At 37.7% G+C, this 19,151-nt stretch overlaps 1 protein-coding gene across 1 annotated transcript in view; it reads left to right on the top strand.

Annotated features, from left to right (window-relative positions):
* LOC147913940 (potassium channel, subfamily K, member 16-like) overlaps positions 1–18,500 on the top strand; it is a 29,853-nt gene extending 11,353 nt beyond the window's left edge. Inside the window, exons 4-6 of the mRNA XM_087447776.1 lie at positions 375–541; positions 10,113–10,281; positions 18,304–18,500. Of these exons, the coding sequence (XP_087303902.1) occupies positions 375–541; positions 10,113–10,281; positions 18,304–18,500 (533 nt within the window). The remainder of the gene's footprint in view (positions 1–374; positions 542–10,112; positions 10,282–18,303) is intronic.
* The last annotated feature ends 651 nt before the right edge of the window (positions 18,501–19,151 follow it).

The following is a 19,151-nucleotide window of genomic DNA, read 5'->3' as shown; positions in this document are numbered from 1 at the left end:
TGTGTCATATGTACCTCACTATAATTCTTAGAGCTGTCACAGGACTTTGTTATATTGATATACCATATTGTACCCGATCAGTCTCCTCTAGTGTTGAACATTTATGCTGATTCCAATTTGAAATACTGACACTGTGAAAACCCTTTTTTATTTTAGCTCACATTTCTTGATTATTTTCTTAGGATAAGATCTAGTTGAGTCATTGGTTTTTTTGGGGGTTTTTTTGTTCATTTTTTAATATGTACTGTGTGTGCTGGGGCTCTTAGAATACCAATGACTGAAAATTTTGCCCTCAAAGCCTAATGTCAAATGTGCACATTATACCAAGTTGCCATATTGAGGGGGCATTGCATTTATCTTTTCTCTCTCATCAGGTTATGGGACAATTTTTCCTAGAACTGCTGGTGGACAGATGTTCTGTGTTGTCTTTGCTGCAATTGGAATCCCCCTAACTATCATATTCTTTAAAAATATTGGTAAATTAGTTTCTCTGCCATTTGAAAAACTTGGAAACTACCTTAAACATAAGGGAATAAGTGAGGTAAGTTCTCTCTCGTTCTCTCTCTCTACACAATCACACACACAAACATACACACACGCATATCTGGTAGAGAAGTTTTGTTTTTTTAAAAATACATATTATGTGTATTCACAACCTTAGACTGACTAGGAATTTGACACTTTATATTTATTGAACTCATGTTGAATGAAATTTCTAAAAGTAGAAAAAACAAGCTGTTCTATATTATAAAACAGAAGTGAGAAAATCCAGTGTTCAAGAGACCATCTATTTCCTCTTGGGTAATTTGCCTTTAATCATTTAACTTATCATAAGATGAGCAGTGGTGAATTGTGTATGAGCTAAGTGTTCTCAGAAGTCATTTAGTCAACTCTTTTATTTTACAGAACAGGAAAATATGTCATAAAGGCTGGGTGACTTACTAAAGATCACCCAGAGCATTAGTGGCAGTGCTGGCAATAACCCCAGAGATGCTTGGACCAAGGCTTTGTCCACATATCAAGTTGAGTCATGTGTGGCCAACTGAGTAATTAGCACAGGTTTTACACTTTTTAGAAAATTAGAAATACAGTTATTTATTAAAATGATTGAGAATTTATTACTAAATTGAGTTGTTGACATTCTTCAGAAAGCCATTTTTATTTTCTGTAAAGGAATATAAAGAAGGGGTCCCCTTCAGAGAGTCCAGGGAGGAGGTGGGCAAGGTGAGAATCTCATTAATCACTGATGTCATCAAAGTCCTTGCCCTGGGGCGGAGTCATTCACTATGTGGGGCGCCACTTTGTTATTTCTCTGTGTTCTTTTTGCAGGTCTATGATTACTGTAGGATCTACTCTGAGTTTAGTCCAATGGTTCTCAACCGTGATTGCACATTAGAATCACCTGGGGGAGCTTTTCAAGACGCTGTTGCTGGGGCTGGCCTGGGGGTGTAGTGGTAAGTTTGAGTGCTCTGCTTCGGTGGCCCAGGGTTCGCAGGTTCGGATCCTGGGTGTGCACTGATGTACCGCTTGTCAAGCCATGCTGTGGCGGCATCCCGTATAAAGTAGAGGAAGATGGGCATGGATGTTAGCCCAGGGCCAGTCTTCCTCAGCAAAAAAAAGAGAAATCCTGATGCCTCGGCCCCCTCCAGACCAATTTGATTCAAATCCTAGAAGGTGGAACCCTAAAGAACTTTTAAAACTCCCTAAGTGATTCCAGTGTGCAAGAAGGTTGAGAACCATGGATCTAGACCAATGGTTCTCAACTGGAATGATTTTGCCTTCGAAGGAGACAATTGGCAATGTCTAGAAGCACGTTTGGTTGTTACAACTCAGGAGGAGAGAGCTACTGGCATGTAGTGGGTAGAGGCCTGGGATGCTCCTCAAGATCCTATAATGCATGAGACAAGCCCTCACAACAAAGAATTATTGGGTCCAAAATGTCAGTAGTATCAAGGTTGAGAAACTCTGATCTAGACCAGTGGTTCTCAAAGTGTGGTCCCAGGAATAGCAGCATCAATGTTACCTGGAAATTGTTAAGAATGCAAATTCTCAGCCCCCGCCCCTGAGTCCTGAATCAGAAACTCTGGGGATGGGGCCCATCAGTCTGTTTTAACAAGCCCTGAAAGTGATTAAGATGAACACTAAAGTTTAAGAAACACTGACCTAAAGCCTAATTAATACTTCAGCAAGATTAACACTTTAAAAAGTTCTGCTCTTCAAAAGAAACTGTTAAAACAAGGAAAAGACTAGCTATAGACTGGGAGAAAATATTTGCAAATCCTATACCCAATAAAAGAACTTGCATCCAGAATATTTAAGAACTCTTAAAACTCAATATTAAGAAAATAAACTCAATATTTTTAAATGGGCAAAATGTTTTAATACACCCTTTACCAATAAAGATATACACTAGGCAAGCAAGCACATTAAAATACGCCAAGTATTAGTCATTAGGAAAATGCAAGATAATACCACAATAAGATACCAATACACACTTAACATAATAACTCAAAATAAAAAGATTGACTGCACCAAGTGTTGGCGAGGATTTAGAGGAACTGGAACTCTCCTATACTGCTGGTGGGCATGTAAAATGGTATAATCACTTTGAGACACAGTTTTTGGCAATTTCTTAAAAAAATTAAACATACATCTACCTTATTATTCAGTCACTTCACTCCTAGGTATTTATTCAAAAGAAATGAAAGTGTATGTCCTTACAAAGACTAGAACATGAATGTTCATTGCAGCTTTATTTTTAATAGCTCAAAACTGGAAACAATTCAAATGTCCATCAACAGGTGAATGAATAAACAACTGTGATCTATTTATATACTGGAATATGACTTATCATAAGGATGATATAAGGACAATATAAAGGAATGAACTATTGATACACTCCACAACATGGATGACTCTCAGAATAATTATTATGACTGAAAGAAGCCAGACAAAAAGGAGTGCCTAGCACATGTTTGCATTTATGGAAAATTCAAGGAAATGCAAACTAACGTAGACTGACAGAATGCAGACCTGTTAGTGCCTAAGGTCAGAGATGGGAATGGGGTGCAGTGGGATCATCAAGGGGCATGAGGAAACCTTTAGAGTTGATGGGTAAATTCATTATCTTAATCTTATAATGGTTTCACAGGTAGGTACATATGTCAAAACTTATGACATTGCCCAGAGTTTATTTTTGTCAGCTATACCTGTGTTTAAAAGTGGGAGGAGCTTAAAAAGCATATCAAATGAAAATAAATGGGCAAGCTAAATTGAAGTATCTAAGGATCCATGTATGGTGATATAGCCATAAAGCAGTGGTTCTCAGACCTTTTGGTCTCAGGATCTCTGTCCACTCTTAAAAATTATTGAGAACCCTTAAGGGCTTTTGTTTATATATCTTCTCCAGGAAAACTGCAATACCTCACTAAGCAGCAGAAGTGCTTTAAGCATACTTTCCCTTTTTTCCCCAGAATATTAAATTAATTTTCAGAAAAATTACTTAATTAATTTTACAGATATTAAAAATTCCTGTACTCAAGACTCAAGATTGAATAAAGTTAATTTTTAACTACTTCATTAAGACATTCTTAAGTGAAGCTGGCTGCTTTTTCTAACTGTGAGAGCCGGATGCTCCAGAATGTGATGAGTGCTGGCATAGTCAGCTGCCACCACCTTGATTCCTGGGGAGGTGGAAGCCGCTTGCCCACCATCAGTGCAAACGGCAACGCAATAAAAAAGGCAGGTCGTGTCTTAGTATTATTATGAATACAGTTTTGATCTTGCAGATATCCATAAAAGTCTCAGGTTCCTGAGAGTTGTAGATCACACTTTAAGAACCACTGCCGGACCGACCCGATGGTGCATAGCAGTTAAGTGTGCGCGCTCTGCTGCAGCGGCCCAGGGTCAGCAGGTTTGGATCCCGGGCGCACACCAACGCACTGCTTGGCAAGCCACACTGTGGCAGCGTCCCATATAAAGTGGAGGAAGACGGGCATGGATGTTAGCCCAGGGCCAATCTTCCTCAGCAAAAAAAAAAAAGAGAGAGAGAGAGAAGGATTGGCAGATGTTAGCACAGGGCTGATCTCCTCACCAAAAAACAAAAACAAAAAAACAAAAAAAGAACCACTGCCATAAAGAAATACAAGGAAGAGATTCCTATATAAGTCAGTATAGTAGTTACTTTTGGCAGAATGGAGGGATGGGACACATGATTGGATTCTGACTTATATTAATACCTCATAATAAATCACTAAGCTAAAAAGAGTTCATGGTATATCCTTCCAGAATTTTCTCTATGTATATACAAACATATATGTATACAGGATTTTCTTCCAGCTTTATTAAGATATAATTGACATATAACATTGTGTAAGTTTAAGGTGTACATCATGTTGATTTGATACCACATAACAAAATGATTACCACACAGCATTAACCAACACCTCCATCACGTCAATAATTACCATTTCTTTTTTGTGGTGAGAACATTTAAGATCTACTCTCTCAGCAATTTCAAGTATATAACACAGTATTATTAACTACAATCATCGCGCTGTATATTAAATCCCCAGAACTTACTCATCTTATAACTGGAAGTTTATACCTTTTGCCTAACATCTCCCCAGTTCCCCCACCCCCAGTCTCTGGTAACCACCATTCTACTCTCTCTTTCTATGAGATCAGCTTTTTTAGATTCCACATATAAGTGAGATCATACGGTATTTGTCTTGCTGTCTGACTTATTTCACTTAGCATAATGCCGCCAAGGTCCATTCATGTTGCCACAAATGGCAGGATTTCCTTCTTTCTCATGGCTGAAAAATATTCCATTGTATATATACCACATCTTGATCCATTCATCTGTCAATGGACACTTAGGTTGTTTTCATGTCTTGGCTGTTGTGAATAATGCTGCAGTGAGTGTGGGAGTGCAGATATCTCTTCAAGATCCTGTTTTAATTTCCTTTGGACATACCCAGAAGTGAAATCACTGGATCGTATGGTAGTTTTATTTTTAACGTTTTGAGGAACCTCTATACCGTTTTCCATGATGGCTGTACCAATTACACATTCCCACCAACAGCTACAAGAGTTCTTTTTTCTCTACAGCCTCATCAGCGTTTGTTTTCTCTTGTCTTTTTTTTTTTTTTTTAATTCTTTATCTGGTAAATTGCAAATCTCTGTGTCTTTGGATTTGGTTACCAGGAAATTATTGTGATCATTTAGTGGTGTCACGTTACCTTGATTTTTCATGTTCTTTGACGTTGGCGTTGCTGTCTTCACGTTTGAAGTAGCAGTCATCTCCTCCAGTCTTTGCTAACTGCCTTCCGGATAGAAATATGTTCCACCAGCCCTGCTAGAGATTCCGAGGTTCTCTCAGACCTTCCACATGTACACCTGTTCCATGCTTCTTGCTCGCTCTTGTGGCAGAGTTCTCAAGCTTGTACGCCTTCTCTAGATCAAGGCATCAGGCCAAGCGCAGACACCCTCTTCTGTTTTCCCAAAGGTGGCGCTAAAGCTCAAGTTTGCGGTCTCTCCCCGGTCCGTGTATTTGGCTGATTTCTGCACTTGCTCCTAGCCAGCCGGCCTGTGCTGCTGTCGGGAGTGCACTCAGGGAGCTGGCCACAGGGTAGGGAGGGGTGTGGGTGAGACACAGAGCCCTGGGAGTGCGTGGGCCCGAGAGGCGTTCCCAGTGGCACATGGGTGGGCTTCTTCTTGGCATCTGTGAGGCAGTTAGGATCTATGTCCCTGTAATGTCCTCCAAGAGTTCTATCTGCCACTCTCCCTGCCTCTTCACGCCCCACATTCGTGTAGCTCACCATTCACTGCTCTGGGGTCAGAGAGAAATGAGCCCTTTTGGCGCATCGGGCACAGCTGCGGAAGCTGGGCGCTCGCTCACATGCTCCCCGTCCCCCACGGAAGAAATCACAGGTCGAGGAAGATCTTCCTTGGCCCTAAGCTGTGCCGCTTTGGGGCAGGGGTGATGCAGGTAAAGTCGACTGTTCCTCATACCCATTCCAGTGCGTCTAAACTTGGGTTTTTTGGCTCCAAAAGAGTGCTAGAATTTCTCCTCTGGAAACCTAGACTTTCACAAATGCTCTCTCATCTGAGGATGAGTCTAAGTCAGTGTTCACCAGAGGCTTTCAGACCGCAGGCAAGACAAGCTGGAGATATTTCTAGGGCACTGCAGGGTCCACAGCCCGGACCAAGGTCTGTCTGCCTACTACCTGACACACAAGTGGGCAAGACTTTTCTCTTGGCCAATGGTGCTGGATCCCACAGCTCCCTCAATGGCACTTTTGTTCATGGATGGATATCAAATTTTTGTTGGGGGGCGGGGGGGATAAAAACAGGGGTGTCTTATGCCACCATGATGCTGACATCACTTTCTACACAGGATTTTTTAAAATAAAAAATAGATCACATTATCTCTTTAGCTTGAAAATTATTATGGACACCTCTCTGTGATGGAATTTTAAAGAGCTACCTAATTAAGTCTAATGACTTTTATATTCCATTGTATTTTTCATAATTTACTTATGTTAGAATTATTATTGTAATGTATCTCCAATTATAATATCATATTAAATTATATTTATATTAATAATTTAAACCATTCGCAAACTTTTAAACCAAACTTCAATAGTAGTTAAGATAGATTTGTCATGATAATGAAGCATTTTAAAAAGAAAAAACTATATATATATTACATACAACTTCTAATCATTTTATCCTTTTTAGACATCTAGCAAATCTTTAATGTTATTGGGGGTGCATGTGAATTTTTATTGTCTTTAGCATTCAACAGTTAGTGGCTTTTTTTTTATTGCTAGTTATATATTATTGTATAAAGGAGTTTTATTTCCCAGTGAGGGGCCAGGGATTTTGCCATATACATTTTGTTTATTGCCCCATCCTTGACTGTAATAACTCCCTGGCCTACAGAACACTACTTTATTCACTCTAAAAGTTAAATATGTAAAAACTGATTTATTGTAATCTTGTTTCATAAATGGGGACACAGGGACACAGTGAGATCAAGAAACTAAGTCTAAACATTTTGAAATACTTGGGGCCGAGTGGTGCCTCAGCAGACAACAGAGGACTTTGTCTTTCTTTTGGAGAAGAGTATAATATCTGAATTTCTTTAAAAGTCATTATATGAATAAATATTTGTTTGGAGATTTATAGCATGTAGTTTAGTTTTACAACGTTATCATCTGGTTCTCATGACAACCCCACAAAGCAGGCAGGGATACTATTACTATCTAAAACTCAGTAGAGAGGAACTGTGAGGCAGCTGGGACTTCTAACGTCAGAATCTAAATCTAACTTACATGGTTCTTTCCACACCACTACTCTGTACAGTATATACAGATCCAGGAATATTTCTCATGCCTAGGAAATGAAAAAGGGCTATGTGAATTGCGTTGAGCTTAGGACAAGATATACAATAAAAAATTGGATAAAAGAAGCATGCCTGAAGAATCTTGTCCATTTTTGCTAAAACCACCAATCCATGATGGCTTTGATAGATTTATTCAGATGGAGAAAGACCAGGAAAGTGTGTGCTTTATATAACTTTGAAGTTCTGAGACCAAATGGATGTGGTCTCGTGGTGACTCAGGATGGACCACAAAAAGAACTTTAGTCAAACTTGAGTGGCTTCTTTGTTCTCTGCTCCCCTGGGCCCACATTCATGTAGAGCTCTGATGAGAGGGAAAGGCAAGTTTAGACAAATGCCTGTCAGGGAAGAACAAGCCTCCAAAAGAAGAGTGTTTGCCTAAATACTGATAGAGAGCTAAGGCTTCTCAAGGCAGTGTAGCCTCCAGGTTGATACAAAATCTTTCAGCCTGTGGGATAAAAAGTTTATATTAGTTTGCTAGAACTGACATAACAAAATACCACAGACTTGGTGGCTTAAACAACAGAAATTTATTTTCTCACAGTTCTGGAGGCCAGAAGTCCAAGATCAAAGTGTCATCAGATTTGGTTTCTCCTGAAGCCTCTTTCCGTGGTTTGCAGATGGCCACTCCCTTGTTGCCTCTTCACATGGTCTTCCTTCTGAGGACGTGGGCCCCTGGTATCTCTCTGTGTGTCCTAATCTCCTCCTCTTATAAGGACATAAATCAGATTGGATTAAGACCAACTCTAATGGCATCATTTTAGCTTAATTACCTCTTTAAAAGCCCTATCTTCAAGTACAGTCACATTCTGAGATACTGGGGGTTAGGGCTTCAATATATGAATTTTGAGGAGAACAAAATTCAGCCCATAATGGACTGCAAAGAGAGAGAAACTCCCAAAAGATAGAAACATGGACCACACATCTAGCCCTTGAGCCTGGAGTGTGCCTGAACTTGACTGAATGGTGGGGAGGACGTGGAGTGGGAACAGCGCTTGGCCCTCACCGGGAGCCGGCTTTTCTCAGCCTTTTTGTTTCTTCTGTTACCCGGTGGACATGAAGGCACAGGGTGTGGTCAGTCAGGGGTGCTGATGTGCCTCTCAGGGAAATCTGCCACGATTTCAAGGGACCTCTTCACCAACTTTTCTCCCTTCTCCCACAAACCCACATAGTCACGGAGATGGGCAGATACCCACCTCTCTGATGTGGTCCTCCTCAGAAGCCTTGAAAACAGATCAAAATGGTCCACAATCAATGACAAGACTATATCCCAACAGGGCCAAATCCAATTTGTTCTATTTCCCCTCTCAAATAAAGTTCAGCAACCTGGCCCATCCACACCCCCCAGAAAGGCTTGTAAACACTGTACTAGATATTAGCGGAATTCAAATGAGAAATTCCCAACCATTTTAAATGCTCAACTTCTGCCTGAATGTGATTTAATTTAATAAAATAAGAACATTTTCATTATGCTTGAAGAGAAATGAATGCTTCAACACAATTACTCCCTGATTCCACAAAAGAATAAAATTTACAAAATGTGTACCAAATGTCTGTCTGCTGCCCTTTTTCCTGTACCATCCAGGAGGGTTTTGGGGAGGTTCCCAGTTGGAGCCCTTCCAAGTTTGGTTGATTCCAAAGCCATGTTCCTCATGTATCCCTCTTTTCTAGTATTCAGGATAATCTACAGATTAGATTAGAATATTGTACTGTCACAAAAGAAAATACAGTACACCTCAGGCTCTAATGTGACCACTAAAACAAATTACTATCAAAACATAAATCTCCTTATGCAATAGTATTTTTAAAAATCAGCCCTGTCATTGTGGTACTTAGAATTCTCAGTTCCTGGTGTTGTGAAGTAAATTATATGTAAATATAAGTAAATGATATTTACATACGTAAATGAAAAACATTTTCTAAATGGTTATTTACTTATCAAAGCTTGGTTAAGGGCTAGAATATGTCTTTTTTTCCTTTGTTTGCCTTGCATCTCATATAATGCCGGCCAGAGTATGAGCAAAAGATGCTGCATGAATGATAAATGATGACTTTATAATAAGTGAGTAGAGACTTGAATCACATGATAAAAACAAATAGATAAATAAGAAATTATAAGATGAATGTCTTGATTTTGTTTGGAAATGTAAATATAGTTTGTTCTGTGGGGCTCTCTAAACAATAAATGATATATTTATTGATGCCAATAGTGCTCTATCTTCCAGCTGACAGTTGTCTAACTTGCCTTATTATCCAAGCAGGCAGGAAGGTATGGAGCTGTGTCCAAATTGGGTGTCCTGGGCTAGGGTAGGGGTGTGTGGGCAGAGCCCAGAGTAGTGGGGAACTGTAGCCTGATATCTAGACAAGGGCAATTGTCCCCCCTTAGAAGGATGAGGGGGCCTTAAAGTGTCACATGGAAATTAATCTTAAATCATAATCCGGATTTCGAGAATAGGAAAGAAAGAACAAGAGAGAAGACAAGAGAAGACAAAACAAAGGATGACAGGAGGTAGAGTGGTAGAGCCTGGACGTACTCCCAGAGGCAGGATTATTCAAAGAATCGTCTCTTTATAGGACTCCAAGCCTCTGAGCAAGGAAGGAGTAAATAAGAACACTAAGCTAGTGGAGCAAACAATAGTTTTTGAATGCTATTGGTTTGTGATATAACTGCTAACATTTCATTTCTTTCTCTAATACATTTTAGAAAAATATTTATCTTTGGAAGAACTTGTTTTTCATTATGATGGGATCACTTTTGTTTCTGGCATTACCACCATTTGTTTTCATGTCATTAGAGAACTGGACTTATATTGAAGGAATTTATTATTCATTCACCACCATAAGTGCTATTGGTTTTGGAGACTATACAATAGGTGAGTCTTAATAATCTTGAAATAAGATTAGCTAACACCGGAACAGATTGAAACAGGATGTAAAATAAAGCATAAAATAGAAATGATAACAGATTTCTTTGAGAGATAAGATAAAGGCCAAGCTCAAATTCCTCCCTGAAATAAAGATGGGAAAAGGAGATAGAGCCATACAGACATTAAATGTTTCCATAAACATCTTTGAATCAAGATTAAAATGGCCCATAAATCATTTTGGGTATAGATTTCTAGGTTGGCAGTTATTTTCTTTCAGTGCTTTAAAGATGCTGTTCCATTGTCTCTGGCTTCCATCATTTCTGCTGATGAGGCAGCTGTTAGTCTTACTGTTGATCCTTTGAGGTCAGGAGCCTTTCCCTCACACTTGCCCCAACCTGCTTTTAAGCTTTTATTTTTGTTTTGGTTTTCAGCAATTTAACTATTATCTACCTCAGAGTGGTTTGCTTTGTATTTATTCTCCTTGGGGATCACAGAGATTATTGAAATGAGGAATTGAAATCTTTCATTTGTTTTGAAAAATTCTCAGCTACTATCTGTTCAAATATTGATTATTCCTTGTTCTCTCTCTCTCTTACTTCTGGGACTCCAATAAACAAGAATGTAAGACCTACTCACAGGGTTTCACATGTTCTAATGTGCTTTCTGCAGTTTCCATTTTTTTCTCTGACTTCACTTAGGATATTTACTATTAGGCTGTCTCCTAGTTTACTAATTCTAACTTCTGCTATATGTAATGTGCTTTTAAATCCATTTAATGAGTTCTTAATTTCAATATGATTTTTTTTAGCTCTAAAATGTCCATTTAATCTCCTCCTTTTTTGGTAGATTCCAAATCTCTGGTGAAATCCTTCCTCTTTTCACCTATTTTCCCATATTATCTTATATTTTTAAAATATAACAATCATAATTATTTTAAAGTTCTTATCTACTACTTCCAATATCTGGAACACCTATGGGTCAACTTTATAGTCTTTTTTTTCTTCTGATTTTTGGCCACATGGTTCTGTCTCTTGTAATGCTTGATAATTTTTAGTTGGAAGCTGGACACTGTATATTTTAAAAATTATAGATGCTCCAGTAATGTTATTTTCCTCCAGAGAAGTTTTACTCTTTCCTCTGCTAGGCATATGGAGATATAGGAGTGTGGGGACTATAACCAAACACCTTAATTCACTCAGGGAATGATCTTATTTGAGGCTGGATTGCAGATATGGTAAGGCTTAGTTTCCCTTTGGTTTCTTCCTGTTTCTAAATCTTGGTTCTTCAAGACCTTCAAATGAAAGCCTGGTGTATTAACAAGGCCATTCCTTTAGGTTGGTCTTGAAGTCAGATATTTGTTTCTTTGTACTTGAATCTACCAAAAACTCTTCTGTTCCAAAACCTTTTAAAGGGTTTTGGCTTGCCTTTTTGCCCTCCACCTCATGCAGCTTCAGAATGTGGCAATGTATTGGAGGGGAAAATATGCTGTAGGTTTGAGACCCATCAGATCTCCAATTTTATCAATCCAACCACATAAGACTACCAAAAGCTCTGCCAATTTCTCTGTTCCTCAGCAGTATTCTTCCGCTTAGACAAAGCCCAGATCCACAGCCTCTTGCCTATGCCCAGAATCAGCAAAAGACCCAAGGGAAAAAGCGGCTGCAGATTCTCTGCCTATCTCCCCTACCAGTAACCCTAATCCTTCTAGTCTTCATTGCTTTAGCAGCTCTCTAGTGCCTTTAAACATATGACTTCGTTTTATTTTGTTTTTAATTTATCTGAGTTTTCCAGTTGTTCTCAACTGGAGCATTTTTCCATCAAAAGCTACTCCATCCTATCCAGAAATGAAAGTGTCCATACTATATTTATTTTTAATCTAAATAGTACTAAAAATTGAATTATGAATATTTAACATATAGTTGATAATTTTGAATAAATAAACATATTTTGAGGATATAGGCCTAAAAATCTAAAAACAATTTTTAAATATCACTCAGAAGAGTCTCTGTTACATTTTTCTGGATTCTCAAAGTAAAGATAATTGGTACTTTCTTCGCATTCCCTTAGAAATTTGCCCCTAATTTTATAATAGAACTTTTCATCTTATATTATGAAGCCTAGTACTCACCTTTTTAAAAATCTCATTCTCCTATCAGTAAAAAGAATGATAAAAAAATAAAAAACTTTTCAAAGACGTAAAAGTTTCCAATGCTCATTGAAGAAATTTTAGAAAGCATGGCTTGGTGTAAATAAGCAGGAAAAAATCAAAATGTAATTGTAGCAGCTCCTGTTAACATGTTACCTGAAATCTATGCATTTTTAAAAATCTTCACCTACTTGACATAATTAGAATTATATAATGTAATTCTGTATCTTTTTATGTAGCTTTATATCCTCAGGCTTCCCCTAAGTCATTAAAAACTCTTCAGAAATTGGAATTTATTTATTTTAAATAAAATTTCACATTTTATTTACAGCTGATTTAAAGTCCTTGTCAGCTAATTCAATATTCTCTATCATTTCTGGGTCTATTTCTACTGATCGATTTTTCTCCCGGATAAGGATATTTTTCTGCTAGTTTGTATGCCTGATGAGATTATTTCTGATTCAAATATACCCTAAAGATATAGCCCCTTAGGATCCCAGCTTAATATAAAGAGTGTTTCATATTGGGAATTGATTTATGTTGCTTTCACCACACCACAGGAGGCTGCCAGAATCAATGCCCTAGTGTTTTAGAATAGCAAAATGGTTTCCAGGAAAAAGTGGGTTAGGCTCCTCTGGTGCTCATAATATGGTCTAGTAGATTCCCAAATTTTTATGTTTTCCAATGACCTTAACATGATTTTTAAACATGAATCAAACGTTTTTATTTGTTTCCAGCAAGGAAAGTTGGTCCAAATATCCTTGGCTGCCAATACCATAAATAGAAGTTTCTTTAAATATGCTTTCTTTTAACATTGAGATACAACTTACCTATAGTGAAATACAGAGATTATAATTGTTCAGTTCTATGAGATTTGGTTAATGTATACCTCAGTGTAACCACTCAGAAAACAAGACATAGAATATTTCCAAGTTGTGATCACTCTTCAGAGGCAGGATAGACCTCGCAACTCAAATTGGTTTGGATGTTGAGATGATGCCACACGCATACACGTGCACACACACACACACACACACACACACCAAGAGTGTAAGTGTGTAGTAGCAGTGTAGTGTGGTAGGTAGAGTAGTGTGTAGTAGTGGTATAAAGAGATTTGTTACTCACATAATGAGGCTTTCTGAGTAGAGCAGGACGACTTCCAAGCAGGTCTGAAAATTTCTTAAGAGAGCAAGAAAGAGTGACTGGCTTTGGCTCTTACTGTGTTGAAGAGTGGGGAAGGGATGAGAGCTCCCATGCCTGGACCAGGGCTGGCATGGTTGAATTTCCCACCGTCACCAAGGGAGGGAGTGTGTGGGCTTTCTTATACGTTTGTCCAGCTGTGGGACAAGAGGGAAAGAAGGAGGGATAAGGCTTAGAAACTGTCAGCAGTCAAATACCAAAAATGAAGTTTTTATTTTTTTATTACATTTATTACATTATTATTTATTTATTACATCCCTTCCCTCAAAAGTACTCTTGTGATCCTATACAATCAATTCCTGTAGTGAGTTCAGGAGATTTCAGAGTTGATCGAGGAAAAGAATATGACGGTGAGGTGGCAGTAGCAAGCATGAGCTTTATTTGGGTTACACTTTGACACGTGGGGTAAATGCCTCACAGCATGAGACCCTCCAGAGACTACAGCGTGGGGGCCACTACCCTGAAGGAGAGGAGGGTAAGGGAACTTCTGAGGCAGCAGAGAATCAGAGGTCTCAGGGTCGGAGAGCTCCAAAACGCAGCAGTGTGGAGGCTTTTATAGCTACAGGGTTTACCTCATCGACGGCTACCGGATGTTAGGTGCAGCTTCACGGGTGTGCAAAGCAGGCCGGTCTAAGTGGCTAAAAATCTACTCATTTGGCCTATTTATAAAACAGTTGGATATGGAATAATTTGAGTTTGGTGCTGGTGGGCTTTTGAGCCAGTGGCCCAGCCTTCTGTGAAGAAATAAACATAGAGGCAGTACACAGAGGCCACCTTTGGCTCATTTATATAACAATTCCCTCTCATTCAAAGAGGCAACCACTTTCTGGTTTCTATCAGCAGTTATTTTGTGTGTTTAGGATTTCAAATGAATAGAAGCAGTGAGTACGTATTCTTTTGTGTTTGTCTAGAGTTGCTTGACATCTTTTTGAGATTCATTTGTGTTATTGCATCAGGAGTTCATGGTTTTTGTGTTATTATGTAGTATTACATTGCATGAATATACCACAATTTTTTCTCCTCTTGATGGACAGTTGAGTCATCTCCAGTTTTTGGCTTTTATAAATAAGGCTACTATGAACATTTTCATACAAGCTTTTGTGAATCCATATTTTCATTTCTCTTGAGTAATTAGGTAATAATGGAATTATTGGATCATAGGTTGATGTATATCAGCTTTATAAAATAAAGCTTAAAATTTTCTTAATGGGGTTATGTCATTTTATACTTTCATCAGCAATGTATGAGAGTTCCCATTGTTCCACAGACTTACTAATATTTGATATCTTTTTTTTTAATTTGACCATTACATGGCCATGAAATTATGGGGTTGATTTGCATTTCCCTGGTAACTAATAAGGTTAGTTATTATTTTTAATAATAATTTTTACGTGCTTATTGGCCATTCATGTATCTCCTTATGTGAATATTTTCCAAATATTTTGCTTATTTTTAGGTGTTGCTTCTTTTTTTTAACTTACAGACAGTAAAATTCACTTTTTTTCATGTACAATTCAATGAATTTTGAAAAGGTATGGAATTGTGTAACCATTACTACAAAAAAGATACAGAATGTTTCCATCACACACACAGCCAAATTTCCCTGTGGTAACCTTTTATAATCAAACCCCTCTTCCTCCCATTAATCCCTGGCAACTATTTATTTGTTCTCAGAATGTCATTTAAATGGAATCATATAGTATGCAGAAATTTTAGTGTGGTTTCTTTACTTAGCATAATGCATTTGAGATTCATCCTTATTGTTCCATGTATCAATAATTCATTCTTTTTTATTGCTGAGTAGTTTCCATGGTAAGGTATGTACCATTTGTTTATTCAATCCCCAGATGAGAGATATTTGGGTTGTTTCCAGTTTGGGACAATTATGAATAACCCTTTTACATTATATAAACATCTTACATTAGATAAACAGTTACATATAGGTTTTTATAATGAACATAAGTTTCCATTTATCTTGAATAAATAGCCAGGAGTGAAATTGTTGAGTCATATGATAAATGACTGTTTTCCAACTGTTTTCCAAATGGCTGTAACACTTGCCTTCCCATTAGCAATATAGGAGAATTCCAGTCATTGTGCAACCTTGGTATTGTGCCATATTTTTTACTTTAGCCATTTTAATAGATTAGTAGAGTATCTGATAGCAGTTTTAGTTTGCATTTCCTTAGTGGCTATGATGTTGACTGTCTTTTCATGTACTTATTTGAAATCTGCATCCTTTTCTTTTGAAATGTTGTTCAAATCTTTTATTTGTTTTCTTATTGAGTTTCAAGAACTCTTTATATATTCTGGATACAAGTCCTTTGTAAGATATATGATTTGAAAATATTTTCTTCCAGTCTATAACTTTCCTTAAAAGCAGAGCAAAAGCTTTTAATTTTGATCAGATACAACTTATCATTTCCTCTTGATGAATCATGCTTTTCACATCATATCTGAGAACTCCTTGCATAGTCCAAGGTCCCAAAGATTTTCACCTTGAGATCCTGGAGATTCTGTCCTTTTTGTTAAACTCTTTTTTTCTCTTTGTATTTAATTTTGGGTAATTTCTATTGGACTATCTTCAGTTTTACTGATGATTTCCTTTGCTCTGGCCAGGCTGAGCCCATCTAATGATTTCTTCACTTCCAATTCTGTGTTTTCATTTCTAGCATTTCCATTTGCTTCCCATGAGTTTCCATCTCTTTGCTGAAATCCCCTCAACTGTTCCTACATGATATCCACTGTTTTCACTATATCTTTTATCATATTTGTCATAGTTATTTTAAATGTCTATTTGATAATTCTAATACTTCGTCCATCTCTAAGACTGTTGACTGCATTTTCCTTTGTGTCACATTTTACTTCTTCTTTCCCTAAGTTTTTTTTTTTTTTTCATGCCAACCTGTGTGTAAAGAGCAGTGGAGACTGCAGACAATATTTATCTTCAGAAAAAGGCACGCTCCTTCTTCTTCCAGGCTTCTAGTAAGGGCAGACGGTGTGGGGATGGGGTGAGACTATTGAATCTTTAGATGATCAGGATCTGAGTTTTGTTGCAGCTTTAGTCAGATTCAGTTCATCATTGCCTTAGAGTAGTTTGAGAGTTGGATGAAGACAAACCCTTCAGCAAGTCTTGGGAGCTGGGTACCGGTGAGCCTCTACACCATCATGGGAGGTCTTTCTTTAGTTTGCAGCCATGCCACAGCTATTTGGTTTCCTGGGGTGTTCTCTTTGCTCTCCAGTCCCCAGCTTTCCCCCCTTTGCCAGCTGCTGCCTTCACTCAGTGAAGGCCTGATACACTTCAGGCAGAGTCCCTCAGCTCTCTTACCCCGCCTCCAGGCTCCAGTGGACAGCCTCTCCTGCCCCGAGATGCCCACAGAGGGTATCACTCTACAGGAATGCAAGCAGCCGTGAATATCTTCTCTCATAGGAAGGGCTTGTCACTTTCTAAAATTTAATTCACTTAGGATTCTTTTTCATGTCCTCTGTTCTCTGATTTTTTTTTAATAAAACTATGATTTTGTAGCTTATCCAGTTTCTTCTCTTTGTTAGTGTAGGTCTGACTATCTCTTGTGTCTTTCTACGTACTAATGCAGAAGTTCATTACATTTGCTTTTTAGGTTATGGCACTCAGATTATAGCAATAGATGGGACTCACAGTCTTAGGCATATTTTGCTTTTATTGGTGTGTGTGTGTGTGTGCACGTGTGCGCAAGCGCATAATTTTAGGGAGGTGGTGTTTGGAAGAAGCTACATCAGGCACAATTAACCAAATATCATTTTAAACCAAAAGTGAGTGTAGCCTTCCAATTATATTTCTTCAATTTATTCTCTGATAATTATGCTTCATAAATCTTTTCTAGTTAATTTCTGAAGTTAGAGATGAACATTGAACAATTTAATGTCTGGTGATTTAAAATATTTCCTGTTATTTCGTGCTCTAATCAGCACAGTTAAATTGTATTCCTGTGATAAATGACAGTGTGTTCGTTGTGTTATCCGTCTCTGGTTACTTCTCTTTGACTTCCGAGTTCACGTTCTTTCAGCAGTACCTCCTCATGTTTGTATGTTGCAATCATAAAAAATAAATGACAGGACCTGAAGGGAATGTAAAAGTTACCATATTTGCCATATTAAGATGATTGAATTATGAGAGATTTTCTTTTCCTTCTTCAAAAAGTTCTCCCAAGATTTAATGACAAATTAATGAATTTATAGAATTTTAAACTCAGAAATACAGATAAGTGGCACAATGAAAGGTACTGTATTTTTGTCAACAAAATCTGAATCCCATTTTAAATGATTTTGTGTTATATATTTATTTTTTTCCTTCCCTCATTTTAAAGCTTTCCTAGCAGTAGCAATGATAAATAAATTACCTCATTGCAAAATATTATACTTATTGTGATATTCAAAAGGATAATTTTCAAAGAGGAAGAGAATTTTTCAACCTCCAGATGTGCTCTAAGAAATGAAAAGAATCTGAATATTTGTAATTTAAATTGTATTCATTCCTTGAAAGCTGTGATAATTTTAGATATGCTTTATTTTAATTCCTAATTTGTTTTCAAGATCAGATTCTAAAAGGAGGCATTTTTCTAGGTATTAATGAATGGAAAGAAAATCTTATGGGGAAAAGTCACCATCTGATTATTTGCATGTTATTTGCTTCTCATCTTTAGTTTCAAATCCTATGAAAGAGAGTCAGGACTTCACTTACTCAATCTTATTGTTAATTTGGAATCTCCATGGTCTTGCCTGGATTGCTCTTGTATTTAATTTGATAACCAACTTTTTTCAAGAAATGGAATCAAAGCTAAATAAGGACACATCTGAAATAGAAGTTGGAGAAGACAAACCAATGTCAGGTGCCAGATAGCCACACGTTTAGTAGGTTTCCTCCATCCAGACTGCAGACGGTTTCCACAGAGCCCTTTCAAAACTGTCAGAACAGGAAGGAAAAACAGAAAAACAGATGTTTCTCCATAAACCTCTTATGTGAGTTTCATTTCCACAATGAAATTTATTGATTTACTTTAATTTTGTATTGTCATTAAGAAAAATAATTTTAAAATATGATGCAAATCTCAACTTGTTAACTTTCCCCACACCAGCCTTGCCCCATATGTGCATTCACACTGGTGTTTGTATACAAGAGAAGCTTATTCCGAAAGCTGTGTTCCCAATTTTTTTCACCATGTATTTCAATAAAGGTGGAAATACACATGTACAAAACTATGGAGCTATTTTCATTGGGTTCTTGTACACGTTATTTCTAGTTATCAGTCTAGTGTTTCTTAAAGTTTTATGCATTTTTTAGCCCTATCAAACAAAAAGTATATTAACCCAAAAGGATAGCTTGAGAGATTTGTTTGTTTCAGAAAGTATAATCCAGGGCCAGCCCTGTGGCTTAGCGGTTAAGTGCGCACGCTCTGCTACTGGTGGCCCAGGTTCGGATCCGGGCGCGCACCGACGCACCACTTCTCTGGCCATGCTGAGGTCACATCCCATATACAGCAACTAGAAGGAT

The sequence above is a fragment of the Ceratotherium simum genome, chromosome 24, assembly GCF_057802395.1.
Source record: "Ceratotherium simum simum isolate JZ-2026a chromosome 24, ASM5780239v1, whole genome shotgun sequence".
Taxonomy (NCBI): Eukaryota; Metazoa; Chordata; class Mammalia; order Perissodactyla; family Rhinocerotidae; genus Ceratotherium; species Ceratotherium simum.
Note: the sequence above shows the minus strand (reverse complement) of the source record. Positions and strands in the feature narration are given on the sequence as shown.